The sequence below is a fragment of the Phoca vitulina genome, unplaced genomic scaffold (assembly GCF_004348235.1).
Source record: "Phoca vitulina isolate PV1807 unplaced genomic scaffold, GSC_HSeal_1.0 scaffold54, whole genome shotgun sequence".
Classification (NCBI taxonomy): Eukaryota; Metazoa; Chordata; class Mammalia; order Carnivora; family Phocidae; genus Phoca; species Phoca vitulina.
In genome coordinates this window covers 8427487-8445433 of record NW_022589757.1, presented here as the reverse complement: position 1 = coordinate 8445433, position 17947 = coordinate 8427487, and the positions used below count along the sequence as shown (strand labels likewise).

Genomic DNA, 17947 nt, shown 5'->3' with positions numbered 1-17947 from the left:
CACTTCAGCATATTTAGACAAAAGTTTACACAGAATTTCCAGGAGCCCTCAAACTCCCTGAAGGCCACCAAAAGATCTTTGAGGTTGTTTTAAGCCCTAAAAATTCCTTGATGCCAAAGGTACTTTTGCAAAAGGCAATCCAGATGCCCAGAACTGATTTCCAAGACAGGGTGAAGGTCCTAAAGACGACTGGGACCCACTGAGTGGGGAGAGAAGGTAGGAGCCTGCCTTGCCGCTGTGACCTGAGAAGCAGGGCTTTCCCCAATTTTCCTGTCCCCAGTCTGCTAACAGAAAGCCTCCCCAACGGTGAAATCTGCCTCCCTTGTTGAGAGGCATTAAAAGCCAGTTAAAATGTAAATAAATTATCAGAAAGAGTAAGCAACAAACTAATAGTCAGTTAATCCATTACCACATTAGCAAGATTTCCCCTTAGGCTTCAAAGGAAAACCTCAGGGCCCTGTGGGGAGGATGCACAGCCTAAGGGCAGTGGGAGGACCAGGTGTCTGCGGGCCCTAGTTTCTGCCCCTCATGGATGTCTGTTACAGCTCTTAATGTACTACACTGGGTCTAGACTGGGAGTCTCTGGAGCATACAGGGAAGTCATTGATCTTTGCATCCCCAGTGCCCAGTGTAATGCTTGGAACGTAGTGTCTGCTTGATAATTATTGAATAAATATTGGAATAAATGATTCTGAAGGGCATGCAGAATAAGGTGAAGAGGCCCAGAAAATGTAATTTACTTACTTACTCTAAAAGTTTGTTGTTGTTGTTTTTTAACTCTGTTTTTAAATCCCACTCTCCCATCCTTGCCCTAGAATGTAAACTCTATACAAGCAAAGATCTCTGTATTGATATATTCCAAGCCCTTAACTAGTGCCAAGCACTTATTAGGCACTCAATAACATTTGTTGAATGAATGAATAACTTTGGCCTACTTCTTAATTCTGCGAGGATAAAATGAGATAGTGTATGTCCGGTACTGCTACTGGCTATGATCACACAGAGCTGACCTGTCCCCTGCAGCCCTCCCAGCTCCAGGGTAGACCCAGCCTCCTCCCTAAAAGACAGGCCTTCCAAAGGCTGACTCTACCCAAGGTCATCACAGTCAGGGGTGGGATCGCCCTGCAGGAAGCAGAACCAGTGGCTGGAGTGGGGCGTGCAGAGAAACAAGAGATGGTCCACTTGGACAGTCTACTAGGGAGCCACTGACTCATTGCCCCCAGGCAGAAGAGGAGGGAGCCCATTCCATCACTGTGAGGACCAGCTTCTCTGCCAAGACAGGTGGGAGAGTCTGCCCCTCTACTGGTCACACAGTCACTGGCTGGTCACCTGGCTTCTGGCCAAACAGAGTAACAACAGGGAGTGGACTTAGGGCCCAAGGCTTTTGGTGACAAGACAGGCAAGAAACGGAGTCTCACTCGTTTTGGAGAAATTGCCTAACAGCAGAGGTGGGGGTGAATGGAGGTAAGGGTGGGATGAAGGGGAAATAGCTCATCTTCCCAGAGTCCCCAGACTCTATGGAGTCTGTGATCTGCATCACTATCCTGAGCATTGTTGCTTGAAGTTTACCCTGTTTCTTTGAATGCTGAGACCCAAAAGACATCCAGATCTTTATGCCTCAAAATTCCACTGATTTTCTAATGATGCTCCAGATGGCCATTGGTCATTTGGGGGGGGGGGCTGGTTCCAGGCTCCTCCTGCTCCCCACAAGCACTGGATGTCCTTCTGCTCACGTACTTTAGAAATGACTTTTCAAGTTCTCTTAGATGCAGCCCACCAATTGCTAAGATGTTAAGAATTTAATGAACATGGAAATATATACGTAGGAACAAAGTCCTGAGGTTAAAGATGAGCAACTTTTCTTCAGTTACCCGAGACATTCAGAGCCCAGTGGCAAAACTTACCCAGAGCCTTGGTCTGCAATGGCCTCCCTCGCCCTCCCCCGCACTCCACCACCGAGACATGTCATTAATGGTCAGCAGGACCCATGGGGGAAAAGAGGAGAGAATTACTCAGAAAGACACAACAAGTCAACTTGGAAGCAAGTCCCCTCTGAGGAAGGCTTTGCTTAGCTGCATCTATTTCTGACTGCACGGTGTTAGAGCTGAGAGCCACTGCGGTTATCTAAGGAAATGGTATTTTTTCAAAGGGAAACTTGGAGAAGCAGCCAAATGAGATTGCAGTATACACCATGGTATGCAGTGCATGACTCACTATCCCACTGCGGTGTCTAGACGTTTTAGTGGCATCTTTAAATTGCCTGAGTCATGACGTTATATTATGTCTTTCTAAACTACGTGAAGCCTCTAGGGCAAAAATTAAGTCTTATTTCTTCAGCATCTCAGCGTACTGCCTGGCACAAAAGAGACCCTTAATAAATTTTTTGAATGAATGTTGCAGGCCCGTAGAAACAGTAACAGTGGTGAAACCTGACATTGATATGATGATGTTTTAGAGTTGAAAAGGATTCTGTCACAAGCATTATTTTGTTTGATCCTTCTAACAGCCCGTCAGAGGGAGAAGTGTTTTCCCACACCTTCCCACTGTGAAAACTGCTGATAACATTCCTATTTGAAGCCTTCCCTCACGTCACTTAAACTGGCTTGAATTACCTCCCAGGGAACTGGACGCGTGTGGGTGGGGACATTTTTCTCTCCCACTTTGAAAGCCATTCTGTAGCACTGAGCCTGACCGTGTTTTGAACTAGCTAAATGAGCATCAATCATCTTTGTGTTTGCAAACATTTAAGGATTCAGAAATGGCACTGCTCTTGCAGGAAAACAATACAAATCATCCAACCAACTCCCAAATGAGTACGAGATTTATTTGTTTGGTGGGGACCAAGGTGCGGCTCTCATTTCAGACTGAGAAGTTTCTCATTGGATATTACAGCCTCGCTGAACTTTGGCCAGAGAGTGAATTTCTGATAGACTCAAATATGCTATCACTAAACAGTTCCCACTGGGTTGGATGCATATGTAAATTTTACACATATTTATTTATATATGAGAATTCACATTCTTAGACCAGTCGTCTGCAAACCACAAACACATGTCACTGAAGAAGCCGCAACCCTTCAGAGCCTGTTTGTAATAACTCCCCAGTTCCCAAGCAGCTGAGCTGCTGCCTGCCCTGCACTAGACTGTCCCCCACCAACGTGCAGGGCTGGCCAGGCGCAGGCTCTGGGTCCTGGGAACCGACGGTTTTGAATTGAGCATCGATTTCCTTTTCCATGGTTCTCCTCCAGACCTGTGGCCTTTCATTAGATTCACTACATATTATGTTTTGATGAAAAAAAAAATGTTACTCCTCGGAATCAACATAGATGACATTTCAGTTTTCTCCCAACCTTGAGATCCAATGACTCTTGCATGTCACTTCCTCCACTGCCTATCTCCCTTCTCTCCCTGAAGCTCAAGTCCTACACCAGGGAGTATTTTTCTTAATTCCTAGGTAGCTCTAGTTAACAACAACAAAATCAACTAACTAGAACATTCTTCTCCTCTCTCCACCCCAAAACCTCGATCAAAGCTAATCTTTAACTCCTCACCTCATGGCTCAGAATTTAATACAAGATGGGTGGTGTTTGCACGACCAGTCCCCCATGATATCATGGCAGGGACAAGAATGACATCATAGGCACCCCTACGGCCTATCAGGGGCAGGAGGCATCTCTGTTGCCTCCTGCCCCTGGTCAGGTGTCGCTCAGCACTGTGCCCAGAGGCTGGTAAGAAGGGCAGCTTCTATGATGGTTCCTCTGAGCAAGCTGGAAGCTGTTATTATAGAGATAAAGACACCCACACTCCGTTTTAGCTACTTGCCTTTACTGGAATCTAGAGACAATCATTCATTCCTCCATTCATTAGTTTATTTAATCAGCCAGCCAATGTGAATGGATATAAAATAAGTACAATTTATAGACTTTGATTCCATTCATTCCCTGTAATGATGATGATGATACTTTTATTTATTGAGCACCTAGCATGTGCTCATGTGTTAGTTCATTCACTTCTCATACACAGAAAATATGACACTTTCACACAAATGAGGGAAGTGAGGTGCAGAAGTTGTAACCCATTCAAAGTTCCAAACTCTGTTCAAACAGGTCTGTCTGCCTCCCAACCGCATGCCTTCTGCACAGTATTGAGCTCTCCCAATCCAGAGGAGAAAGTAAGATCCACACGGGTGAAGTATCAGGTAGCAACACAGTAAGCATCTGGGAGAAAACAAAGAAGAAAGGCGTTATTTCAGCTGGAGCAGAGATGTTGGAGATGTCAGTGTTTAGGACCAAGGTGACCATGATGTAATGTGGCTGATGAAAGCCAGTAGGGATGGAAAGAAATGTGCTTGCTGAGCAGCCCTGGGCGTGGACGGTGAGCTAGAAACTTGGTTCCAAGAGAGCAATTTGGAAAATATTTAGAGGTTTTCCTCCTTCTAATTTAAGTCAGAGATATCTCTGGAGCTGTGTTTCCCTCTGTGGTGATACATATTTGAACCATTTGAAATATAAATCTCCAAAATGCTGCTAGAAGACAGACATGAACATGCAAGGTTCTTTCTCATCCCCCCAGGGTCTAGGGTCTCTCCCTAGTGCAGAGGAGGGCACTTTGGTGGCTACATTCAGCCCCACGGGGTCAGTTCCCCAGCTCTCTGGCAGGGGAAGCCAGGTGGCTGCTCCTTTGCAGGTGCTTTCCTTCATGCATAACTGCATTTAGGTCTTATTTTTCTCGCCTTTGCAAAAATAATTCAAACAGGTTCTGATGCAACTCCTATTGGGGATGCCAGGCCATTAGCAAAATAGTCTAACCTAAAATATGCTCATTCCTGCTAGCTTCCCTGGAGAAGCAGTATGCAAGAGGATTGATCATGAACAAATTCTGTTTATTTAAAAACTTCTCACTGATTTGCCTGTCCGAGAGGGACATACTCCTTGTAGCTGGTAGTAGAATGTGAGCCAACCTCAACACATAAATTCTACAAAGGCTGAATTTCTCGTCCATGCCACTGTGAACTAGATTGTTAAGGTTTATATGCTGCCAGGTACCACTGACCCCTTAAGGAGCTCACCAGATTGGTCATCATCATGAAACAAGATGCTTTTATGGGATCCTGGGGGTTTTTGTTGTTGTTTTGTTTGGGGGTGGGGGGAGGAACCTTGTTTTTTTTTTTTAATCAAATGCTACATACGTGGTGCTGATAAGTAACAGGACATTAGAATAGGATATTTAAAATAAGGTGCTGATTGGGAAGTGGAGAAAATAGGGGCAAAACAGAATTAGAGGTTGGGTTGACCAGAAGAAGCTTCTCAAAAATGTTATTTGAACGTGGGTTGCTCGCCAAAGAATGGGTCAGAAAACATCCTCAGTTTATACTTGTTTAGAGAAAAGCTGAAGCTTCCTCAGGCACCCCCATTCTGGTTTGTTAACGTGTAAATGATGGGTGTTCTTCCAGTTCCTACAGTAGGGAGGCTGTGGGGTGTGCTTCTCTGGTCCCCCACGAAGCAGGATAAGGTGGAGGATGTGATCCTGGCTGACTGTAATCCAGTTGTCCTCACTGCCAGCAGATCAGGCATGTGGCAAACAGATCCTGCTGCTGTGAAGTTTGACTCTAGGTTTAACTGCTCCTTAATCACTAATAGAGGTGGATTTTGATGCCATTTTACACTGAGTCGCTCTCTTCTGAGGAATAGATTTAAAACCCCTTCTTTCAACTATTAAGACTGGTCCTCACTCAAACCTCTGACAACAAGTAAAACTGGACTCTTTATCCAACTAAATTGTATCTCTACTCCCCTCTTTAAAATGGGTGTGAGAACGTATATCTGGGCTGGCTCTGTCCAATTTTCACAGCATAGGAGCTAGGACATCTCTCAGCAGCAGGCAGCTCCGATTCTGATAACCGACCGCTCAGCTGCCATGTTTTGATTCTAGTCGGATCTGTTGATAATTTCAGTGCTTTAAGAATCTCAGATGAGAATATCTTCTATCAATCTTAAAAATCGCTTCAGTTTGATTGGGTTGTCTTCAGCTCCTAAGATTTATTTAATTTTCTTCCATCGCATTCAACCCCATCTAAGAAGTTGTACAAGTGGTTCTACATTATCAAGTTCCTGCTAGGCTTTTCTCAAGCTCTTTTCAAGTTCTCTGTCCTGTCTCGTCTTGCCTGCAGTTGGCAGAGAAAATATTATGGGGTGAGAAAGTGTACCCCAATAGTCACTCAACCAGAAGTGATAGGAGGAACACACACACACACTCCACACACACACACACACACACATACACACACACACGAACACACACACACACACCACACACACATACACACACACACACACACGAGTTCTTTGGAAAAGGGTATGTAAGGATCCCAAAAGAAGAGCTTCAGGGGCGCCTGGGTGGCTCAGATGGTTAAGCGTCTGCCTTCAGCTCAGGTCATGATCCCGGCGCCCTGGGATCAAGCCCCGCATTGGGCTTCCTGCTGAGCGGGGAGCCTGCTTCTCCCTCTCCCTCTGCCTCTCTCCCTGCTCATGCTCTCTCCCTCTCTCTCTCTCTCTCTGTATCTCTGTGTCTCAAATGAATAAATAAAAAAAAAAATCTATTAAAAAAAAAAAGAAGAGCTTCAGTTATATACCCATTCAGTGCTTTGAATAAAGGCGCCTTACTGACTGGCCCTTCCCTTCATCTTACCAAGCTGAAGGCTTGTTCGATTGTTGTAATTGGTCTAAGAATGTATGACAATGCTTAGTACGAAGTATGTTTTGCCAAAAAGCTGCCTGGAGTGACCTAGTAATTCACAAGGAAGCTCGAACCACACAGAACTCTTCCCCACCCGCCCTCAGGAAGCCCAATGCCACCGCTTATGAAACCCTGATTTTCTACTTCCTTATAGCCTCCTTTAATTTCTTGACAAGTCCCTATGCCCTATCTCAGTGTCTAGCTGACAGTTTAAATTCTGCTTTTTCTCGGAGGTGCTATTACTGGGGCTTTCATTTATTGAGACATTTTGTGTGTGCATGATGTCTTCAAGAACTGAATGGAGACACATCTATCTGGTTCTAAAACTCAGAATCTTAGATCATATTGAAACAGCAGTCCCCTCTATGTATGGTCTTTGCGAGGTTCACTTTCTACTAATGATTTGGACAATTTTTCCTCTGAGTTTTTAGTTTCATAAAGCAGGCATAATTTCCATCAATGTCCAAATTCCTTCCCTGGTCCTCTTAATCCAAGGTTCTGTAAAATAGGCTAAACTTATCTCACAGTTTTGTAACAAAACAACAACAACCAAAAATCAAGTAAAACAAAAACCCGGCTGAGACCAAGTTGGAAATGTACCAATGAGCATGCACCACGCCCTCTCTAGGGCAATCTAGGAATCTACTGGATAGCAGTACCCCCCAGAGAGGCTTCCAGACAAACTGTCGAGTTAATCGGGGGGCCAGTATCTGATCACTGCCAAAAATGAAGCAATAGAGAATGCCAGTTAAAGTATTGGGTAAATTATTCCCCTTTGAAGCTTAACTTCATGATTTTTTTTAAATGCAAGCCTCTCTTTTCTACTTTATTCCAAATTTGTTTAACTAACCAAGTAATCTGACATCAAATCAGCAAAAACTTAAAAAATAAATATCTAGACTGGTTATTTCCAAATAATTTTGGCAATTATATTTAGTTTAGTGCAGTATTGCCATATGTAGATTCTGCTTTAGAGCATATCAAAATGTTTGGGAATTAGCTTTTATACATTGAATCCCAAGAGTGCTTCCAAGTTCTGGAAAATATTTTGTATTCCCTGAAGTAAGGAAAACACCTCCTACCCTATGTCTTTTAATCCTAATTTGCATTATTCACATTTCCCACCAATGCCTCTTTTTTGGATAAACTTTAGTCTAGCACTTGTTAGAATCCTCAGGGATCACAAATCAATGGGATCCAAGTGAGGCCCTATTAAGTCCATTTATGAGTCATTTAACACTTTCATTAGAAAGAAGAAGTCCTTGTTCTAGGTCTCTTTAGAAGCACAAAATAGATTTCTGAATTAGCAGAGCCTTATTTCGCTTCATGAACACATTAAGTGAAAACACATGTAACCCAATCTGGGTTGGGCTTGACATCCTAATGAAGCATAATTATGTGTTGAGAAAGGTCTCAGAACAAGGACAGCTATAAAATGTGAGGAAACAATTGTAAGCCTAGAGAATGGGCTTTCAGGGCTCTAGCTAACTCCATGTTATCTTGAGCTAACCATTGATCTTGCTGCATCTAAGCACTGAGATCCTCCTAGGAGACCTTCCAGTTTATAAATCAGTCTTTTTAAGATTTCATGACAATCCTTGCAATATTAAGTCTACATAGCATAACATCTTTCTATCATCAACATATATACAACAACAACATACAATGACCTGGTGAACCCAAATCAGTTGAAATTCCTGATGCTCAATAACTGCCTTGGAGATACAGATAAAGACTTTGACAGACCCAAGTCACACTGAAAGGACTATTTTGGTCCCAAAGATCCCCTTATGAGAATCAAGAGATTCTAGATTTATTCCAGGCGGACCACAGCAAACCTAGAGAGACGCCTGGAATTGACTTAATCTTAGAGGGGACAAAAGGAAAAGGAGAAGGGGGAAAAAGAAACAAAATTGTTCCTATGATTCAACTTCTGCCATTTACACATCACACATATCTGTACTAGTCCCAGTGACAAACATATAAGGTAACTTTCATTCTTCTATAGACCAGGAAACTAAGATTAAGTGACTCTCCCAAGGCCATTTATTTATTCAACAAATACTACGTAGCAGGAACTATTTCAGGTGCCACAAAACAATGGTGGCCAAGGAAAAGGGGAATTTTGTGGGGATTAAGTATTACTTTAATATTTTTCATACATTTTAATCATGACTCACAGTAAAAAATACATATTAAACGATCACGCCATATATGCATCATAAATACACATACACAGTATATTTGAAACAAAGTTTTTACACACACAAGAACATATCTTTAGTGTGTGCTCTGATATTTTCTACTCTACTTTTTCTTTTTTAAAGCCCATTTGGTAATAACCAATTAAATTGATTTCATGATCCACTAATAATCACAAGCCATAGTTTGGAAACATGATTCCAGCAGACTTAAATGGCATGGACTAATATTGATATTAATTAATATTTCCTCAAGGCCTGGGGAGTTATCTACATCTTTTTCAGTGCATAGTTTAATGACAAGAAGAAAGGAGAAGCCGGAGGAAACCACCCATCTTTTCATAGCCTGAAATGGTTTGGTGGAGGCCATCTAACTCTGGCTTGGGTTTCCCGTGAAGTTCAAATGCCATCTCTTCTTTGTAATAATAGTGTGTTTTATCTTTTTCCTCTAAACTTTTATTCTTCCCGCATAGGCTGACCACAGAATATCCAGGCCACTATGGGGAAGAAATGGACATGATTTCCTACAATTACGACTACTATATGCGAGGAGCAACCACCACTTTCTCTGCAGTGGAAAGGTGAGCCTTCCCAGGGGCTAGGAGCTAAAGGAGCCAGGGATCAGCTCTGAGTAAGGACCATGTCAGCAGGAATTTACATCCGGGATTTTCCCTACTTTATTTCTTTTTTTTTTTAATTTTATTTTATTATGTTATGTTAATCACCATACATTACATCATTAGCTTTTGATGTAGTGTCCCTACTTTATTTCTACTTGGTCTAGAATTCACTGAGAGTTTCCTGGGTGGTGGAAGGCCATGGGAATGGAGCTATTCTCATAAACCCATTTCATGGAATAGCTCACCCTTGGAGATGAGGATGGGCTCCAGGCCACTCAGAGCAGAAGAGCCTCATCTTGGTCTCCCATGATGTTCTAAGCTCTGCCCTTCACTCGATTTCAAAGAGCACTTTTTCTGACCCAATGTTAGGAGGAGAGGGCAAAAATGGTTGAAGGACTATCCACTGTCAAATTGGAACCCCACGGATGCCGATGCTGGTCTCTAGATGACCCCCATCTTGGGTTGCAAGGAGGGAAAGAAGAGAAGGGGAAGGGACTCCACCATACTTAGAAAGGAAAGGGGAGGATTTACATAACCAGAAGGCACAACAAACTTCTTCCATCTCCTTTCCTAATAAGCTCCCCAACCCTATCCCAAACACTCAAAACAAAACAATAAGAATATGAGAACTCTTCTCCCAACTAGTATAGACAGAGGTGTCGATAAATTCAGGTATTTTCAGTCAGGTGATAATCACTTTACATAGCACATGAATTCCTGAAAAGTCACCAATAAATGTTTTGCAAACAAAAGTTACATTAACTCCTTAAATAATGGACTATGATGAATGTGAATGTGACTTATCTTTCAGGGATATTTATGTTTTCAAATGAAATGACATCTCACCTAACCAAATTAACATGACCCAGAATTTAAAAAAACAAAAACAGGGGCGCCCTGGGTGGCTCAGTCATTAAGTGTCTGCCTTCAGCTCAAGTCATGATCCCAGGGTTCTGGGATTGAGCCCCACATCGGGCTCCCTGCTCCCCGGGAAGCCTGCTTCTCCCTCTCCCACTCCCCTGCTTTTGTTCCCTCTCTCGCTGTGTCTCTCTCTGTCAAATAAATAAATAAAATCTTAAAAAAAAAACCAACAATAGAACAAACATTAAATAGCTCTGAAAAGGCACACTACATGGTGCAGGCTCCACAAACAAAGACCTTTATGTTTATTCCTAAGAGAGCCCCTCATTTCTCACACATTAATCATTTTTATTTTAGATCCATTTTTAAGTAGCTTAGTTATCTATTTTCTAGAAGCAGAAAACTAAAATATGAACAGGGAAAATAATACATAAAATGAAACTCTTCACCAGTGAGAATAGCTAAACGACATAATACGCACACAAAATATATTTAAGAAAAGGAAAGACTTAAGAACTCAAAACCATGGGAGCCTGGAGACAATTAGCAAGTGTGTCGCCCCCAAGGGCAGACTGGATAACAGTGCAGTAGGGCGTTCAGAATTCTTAACGATGTCTCCATGTCAATAAGAAAATTAGTTCTGCATTGCCTGGTTAAGAAGGCAAGAAGGAATATAATAAAGAAAGAATATCATCCAAAATTACTACTGCATATATATATATATATATATATGCCTATATATATAATTGGATATTTTCACTGCATACATATCAAAATATCCAATTCCTATTGGCTTGAAATTTTTCAGTTACGTAGATTAACCCAGAACCTTGAAAAACTGAGCTATCATGTCATGCATTTGTTTAAAATGAACATGCCCATGTGATTTTGCTGTTGTCACTAACAATCGGTGGCTTAAAGATCCACAGCATGTGTTCCTTCAGCTCTGCTGAAAGATGCTAAGGCCACAGCCTCAGAGAAATAGCATCAGTGCAGGACCTACTGGGCAGGGACTTTCCTTCCATATGCAAATCAGAGTGGGTTCCTCCTGGAACGGAGTTGCTCAGCCTGAGCACTATTGACATCCGGGACAGGTAAGTTCTCCGTTGCAGGAGCCTGTCCTGTCCTGCCAGATGTTTAGCAGTATCCTTGGCCCCAATCACTAGATGGCAGTAGTAACCTCCCCTCCCCCATAGTTATGACAACTAAAATCCCCCTGGGGAGCAAAAGTGTCCCTGCTTGAGAGCCACTGTCCTGGAAAGAAATCAGACTAAGCCTGATTGAGTCCCTTGGTTCTCTTAGGACCAAGTTTAAAATTTGCTCAGCATCAATTAACAGTCTCTTGAAAGAGTAGTGTGAATGCCTGGCTTAAGAGCCTACTTATCTGTCTGTTGGTATACAGATAAGTAAGACTTGCCTACAGTAATGAAATTCATCTGATAAACATGCACGCCACCAATTTGCTAATCTCCATCTAAAAGAAGCCATGTCCTCTGTTGACAGCTGCAGGAATAAATACTAATACATAGTTGGACACCAAGACTCTCAGGACTTGTACCAGGAGACCCTCTTCCTAATCATTGTAAACAAATGACTTGGAGCAGCAGACTCAGAACTGCAAAGCCTGACTTAGGCTGACCAGCATGTCCCCTAGCTGCTGGCAAGAGGTATCTCCCAGAACTAAGTGGGGTCAGTCCCACGTTCCAGATCAGAGGCTGGATGGAGACCTTCTCAGTATTGGTTGTTGTTTAAGATAAACCAACCTAGGAAGAAGCCTTGCAGGTTGAAAGGGAGAAGGGTAATTCAAAGATTAACTGACCCAGCTGTGCTTTGGAAGGATTTGCGTGATCATATATGGAATGACTCTTTATTTTTGCCCTTTGTTGGGACTTTGCAAAGGATGTGACAGCCGTGTCCTCTGATGGGGTTATGGGCATCATAATATACCCATAGGTTCCCATAATATACCCATAATATACCCATCATAATATACCCAATACCCCCATAACTAACAGGGGGTATTGTAGTATAAGACGAACTTATGGGGGTATTGTAGTATAAGACGAAGAGCAAGATTTCAGTTCAACACACTTGGAATCTGAAGTTGTCACCTCATTATCTTAAAGAAGGTCACATGTTTCTCTGAGTCTGCTTCTCCACCTAAATCATGAATCATGGTGAAGATTAAATGAGCACACTGTACACCATTGCAATGCTTGATATACTGAACTCACTCAGAGCACAGTGGTTACGATCAACATATCGCCATTAAACGATGTTACACTGGAAGAACACCATGCAGAGTAGGCACTCAATAAATTTTTGTTCAGTGAGTGAACAAAGAACAATGGCTTGCCCTTAGCAAAGAACATTCATTGAAATGTATCCACACCACATTTTCCAAGACAGAGCAAATCTATGTACTTTCATACACGTGCCTGACCTCTAGAACAAACATGCAATTCAATTTCTGTTACACATGAATGGCAGACATTTTCCTTTTCACTTTATGGGTTTTTAGAGTTGTTTCCCTTCACTTTATTTCCCTATAATAGTGTTTTCTGGAGGGCTACACATCGTATATAGTATGGAGCCTGGAACATGGTAAGTTCTCAGTAAAAGAATAAATGAGCAAATGGGTGGCCTATTTAAGAGAAGATTCTTTACAATGGAATGGAGACAGTGTCAAATAAATGCTTTTAATGCTGTTAACCTATTTGCAAATAGGTTACATTAACTTACATTGCATTAAGGAGTTAATGTAACTTTTGTTTGCAAATAAATGCTGGTAACCTATTTGTCCTTGAGGTACTCAGGGTAGTGCCAGCTGACCCCTTGTGACCAATAGGACCTCCACATAGCCAGGAACCTAATCAGTCACCTGCAAGGTGCCACCTGCACTGATTGAGGAGAGGTCTAGAACTCCTGACCTCACAGATGATTACCTGATGGTTTTTCAGAGACTTACTACAGAACAAAGTGAGATCAGGTGCCCCTTGGGTTCCTAAGTTCTCCAGAGGTTGTTCACTGCTTTTCCCTCAGCAGCGATTTTTCTCACTGGCATTGGCTTTCTGACTCTCTCCCCACAGGGATCGCCAGTGGAAGTTCATAATGTGCCGGATGACTGACTATGACTGTGAATTTGCAAATGTTTAGATCTGCCACTCACCAAATCTAGGTGAGAGGAAGGGGGCCAGGAGACCTGAGGATGTCCACAGATGTCAATATCAGCTGGAGCTCCGATGTGGTTTCTGCTCCTCTTTTCTTCTCCCTGAGCGGGTTAGTGGCTGCAGCACCAGCTTTCTGGGCCTTTCTGACTAGTATCACACTTATAATAAAATCCACAATGAAATCGTGTTCTCACTTTCAACATGTTCCATAGCAACCGTTTTATATGACTGACGATGGCTTTCTTGCACCCTGCATAGACAGTGTGCATGCTCACAGCCAGAAAAAAAGCCTGGTTCCCAGAGCACCTGTCACAGCTTTTGCTACCAAGTGAGCTACAGGCAAGGCTGGGGCTGAGCAGTATCTGTGAAGAGGTTCAGTGTAGTGGAGTGAACGGCAGAAATTGAAGAAAGTGGCAATCAATGAAGGTTCTTTGCAGGTCAGTGTGTTTGAATGAAACCAAGGGTCCTCACCAAGCTTTGAAGGGACATGTGCCCACTCTCCCCAACCACATCAGCCATGCTTGTCTGGAAGTCCAAATTGCAGAGTTCTGTGCCCCAGGAGGGAGGGGACAGGGAGGTAAAATGGAGGGATAAAAGGGTCTGGGCAGAGCTGAAAGCCTTAGCATTGGAAGAATTTCCTGAGTTGAAGGAAGATTGTAGGCATACCCAGTAATGACAATGATGCAGAACTCAGAGAAACCTATGCAAATCTGGCTCAAGTCAGACAGGAACAAGGAGGAAGACAGAGAGCATGGGACTCGTGTTAGGAACTTAGAGGGAAAGAAAGAGTGGCCAGATTGCTTTGGGAATAGAAAGGGCAGTTTGAGTCACTGGCACCTGGAGATGTGTCCAGGACTCCCAGGAAGGCTAGCATATGCCTGCAGCCATGGGACTTACTGGCAAACTCACCTGGGAAAGGCTGCCCTGAGACTCCACTTCCCTTCTATGCATAGTTTAGGGGTGTTTTTTGCAGAGGTAACACTATCTTTCCTCCTCCTGTGATGTCTCTGTCCCCAGCCCTTTGTACTCTCTTCATCATAAAAGGAATAAAAATGTTAACATTCACTATGCTGCAAATGTTAAGGGTCAATTTTTGCTCTCTACCCCTCCCCTTTCCAATTATTCATCCCATCCATTCGGAAAATGTAGCTTAGCATTGTGATTTGTGCCAAGTGCCGTGCAAGGCACCAGGATTACAGCGATGATGATGACAGAGTATGGTTAGCAGGTCTAATGATTAAAACAGAAAGTGCTAAGTGCTTTCACTAAGGACTGGACAAAGGACAGAACTACATTTTTTGGTATTGAACCTAACCTGATTTGCCATCAGCATCCCTCAGCCCTCCTCCCGCCAGCATGCCATGTGCATTTTTTTAATTATTATTATGTTCAATTAGCCAGCATATAGTACATCGTTAGTTTTTGATGTAGTGTCCACGTGCATTTTTGACACAGGGGGCCCCTGTTCCCTTTATCCACACAGTTTACCTTTTGTTTTCAAATCTGTGCTGCCCCTCCCCCCTCCTCTCTTCCAGTGGACCCAGGAGGGCAGGTAGCCAGGCAAAACCACAGGGGTTATCACCCTTGTCATGCACCCCATCCAGGTGGCCAAGATGGTGAATCCAGGCCAGTGCAGGTGCATTTCCCACGGTGATATCCTGGGACCGTGAAGGGGAAGGCAGAGCTAAGATGTCCTCCTTTGCCTCCTTTTTGCCCTATAAGGCAGTTTTTCAATATATGGCTTTGCTTTACTCCCTCCATTTCATCGTTTTCCACCTCCCTGGCAATTTTAATTTACAGCAAGCTTTACTGTGTTATTTTTCACAAAAGGAGCCATTAATATTTTAGCAGTTGCAGCACTGGTGCAGGATGGCAGCCAGGAAATGGCCTTAGCTGGGTGTGTGGAGCACAGCTGGAAGGCAGCCATGAGGAAAACAAAGGGCCGGTGAGAGGGTCTATAGGGGAGGGGGGTGCCAGCTGGAGGGCTGCAGCTGGGAGGGGCAGTCCAGGGGACTGCAAGAGAGCAAAGCCAAAAAAAAAAACACCCAATAAAGCCATCCGGTAAGTGCCTGCACCAAGTAGAATAAATAGGTTTTTACTAAGAAAAAAACTATTCTTTGCATATAGGCCAAGGACAATGATAGTAAAGACATTATCACCTTGGTTCAAATCTGAGTAATTTATACTTTATATCATATGTCAATCAGAAAGAACTAAGTGTCAGCCTGGGGCTAACTCTGTGTTCTCATTGCTCCAATCTTTCTACTCACTTGCTCCATAACCTTGGATAAGCCACCTTCCCATTCTATGAGGACATTTATTCAGGTAACCATTGTGGTTTCTTGCAATTCTGTGAACTCTATCGCTGGCCCCAGGTTGTTTAAAAGGACCCTTGCTGAGGCATTTTCTTCCAGATTAGAAGCCTGGGATGAGAGTTGAAAAGTGAAGTCTGACCTCTGACTCTGACAGAGGGTGGCCTTGTCCGATTAGACAAATCCCCAGGCCACCTTTTCCTCATCTTCCTGGTATGGACAGGAGCCCCTCTCCCAACAACTTCACAAGTGGTGGCCACACAAAGTGGGAAGAAGAGAGACAGGATTCCCACCTCCCAGGGACTATAGTCCTAATAAGGAGAGGTGAGAAAATGGACAATGAAGACACAGGTGTAGGAAAGTTTACTGAGGGAACCAAGTCCTGGTCCCAAGGGACGAAGAGAAAGTAGAGGTAAGTAGAAGAGCATGTGGGATTTTGTTCAGACTGTCCAGGCACAAATCCTGGCTCTATCACTTACCAGCTTAATGGCCTTGGCCCAGTCACCTACATTTCCCAGTTGATTTTCTTACCAGTAGAGATAATCATTGGACCTGCAGCTTGTTGTAAGGATTACATGAGATTTCATAGTGTCTTGCACATAAGGACCCAGTAAATATACTAAGAGGAATTGAAATATTATTAGTATGTGTTAGAAATAATGTTCCTCAGGTGAGTGGACGTTAGTAGAGGTCAACAATAGAAACGGTTTACCAAAGAAGTAGAACTTCCTTTTTGCTCTCATTCATTTCTTCATTTATTTAGCCACTGAATCAATAAATTTTTAAGTGCTTATCATATACCAACCACTGTTCCAGGCACTGTTCCTGCATTCCAGGGGATTATACATTAAGAGAGCCAGACAAGCAAACAGACCATCCAGGTTCAGAAATCAAGGATAAGCGGCATTTCAACAGAGAGTGGACAGGGGTTGGGGTAGAGAGGGGATTGTGGCATTTCAGGCAATGGAAACAATATGATAGAAGGCACAAAAAGAGGCATGGGCTTAGGAAAAGAATCCCCAGGAAACCCTGACATCAACTGAGTCTAGAAGGCCCAACACACAGTCATAATGACCTAACGAGGGACTGGTAGCTCACATGAGCACCATAATGGATTCTACTGTTTGGGCATATGAATTGCAATATATTGTCTCTGTCTGGAACTCAGTTTTCAGCTGGGGCTTCCTACAAACCTAGGGAGTGGGAATTCATCAGGTGCTTCCTCCTCACCCCCCATTCCTTCCTCACACACTGTGCCATGGCCTGGGGAAGTCCTTTCTCATGCTCGGTCTTCATCCATACATACTGTCTTTATCATCAACTGTTTTGACCCAGACATGAAACAACATTTTTTTTAGTTCCTTCAGAAGAATGTATTCTTACAAAAGCATTAGTGAATGCACAAACTCAAAAAGGTAAACCTAGACATTCCCTTCTTCTATGGTTTTTTCTTACTTGCATGCAAACCCTTGCTATACAGGGGTTTTCCTCTCTCTAGCTGGTCTCCATCTAGCCAGCTAGGCTCTCTGCTCACCCTCCCAATCATTCTCCCCCTATTAACAAGGGAAAATGTTGCTTCGAGCAGACCACACCCAAACAGGTGAGCCAACACAACAAAGGTCATATATAGTCAATAGCATCCACTCTCCTTACAAAACCTCAAATCAATTTCAATTAAACCACTTCTGTTTAGTTCTGTTAAATTAAAACACTTTGTTAAGAAGTGATAGCTGAACCTGGTTACCATTCTGGGATCCAGAGTCAGTGAGGTAAGTGAAACCTTTGCAAAACTGTGCCTAAGCTTTCATGGGTGTGTTACCCTTTACTTATTGAACTGCTGAATTTCTTTTTATCAGTTTATTTCTTTTTGTAAAGCAAGGATAAGAAACACGCCTACTTCAAAAGTCATTTTTAATGACTAATAATAATATAGTTGCACATAGCTCAGATTTCATGGAACTTACAACTTTTGAACAGAATGGAATGTCCATTGTCTCCTTAAAACTAAAAACCAACCAAAACTCGTCATGTACTTTAAATCTATTTATT

General features: G+C 42.9%; 1 protein-coding gene across 1 annotated transcript in view; it reads left to right on the top strand.

Moving 5' to 3' along the window:
- Positions 1–14663, top strand: part of DPT (dermatopontin) — a 28199-nt gene extending 13536 nt beyond the window's left edge. The window contains exons 3-4 of the mRNA XM_032389455.1: positions 9409–9516; positions 13506–14663. Of these exons, the coding sequence (XP_032245346.1) occupies positions 9409–9516; positions 13506–13572 (175 nt within the window). The 3' untranslated portion in view covers positions 13573–14663. The remainder of the gene's footprint in view (positions 1–9408; positions 9517–13505) is intronic.
- Positions 14664–17947: the final 3284 nt, after the last annotated feature.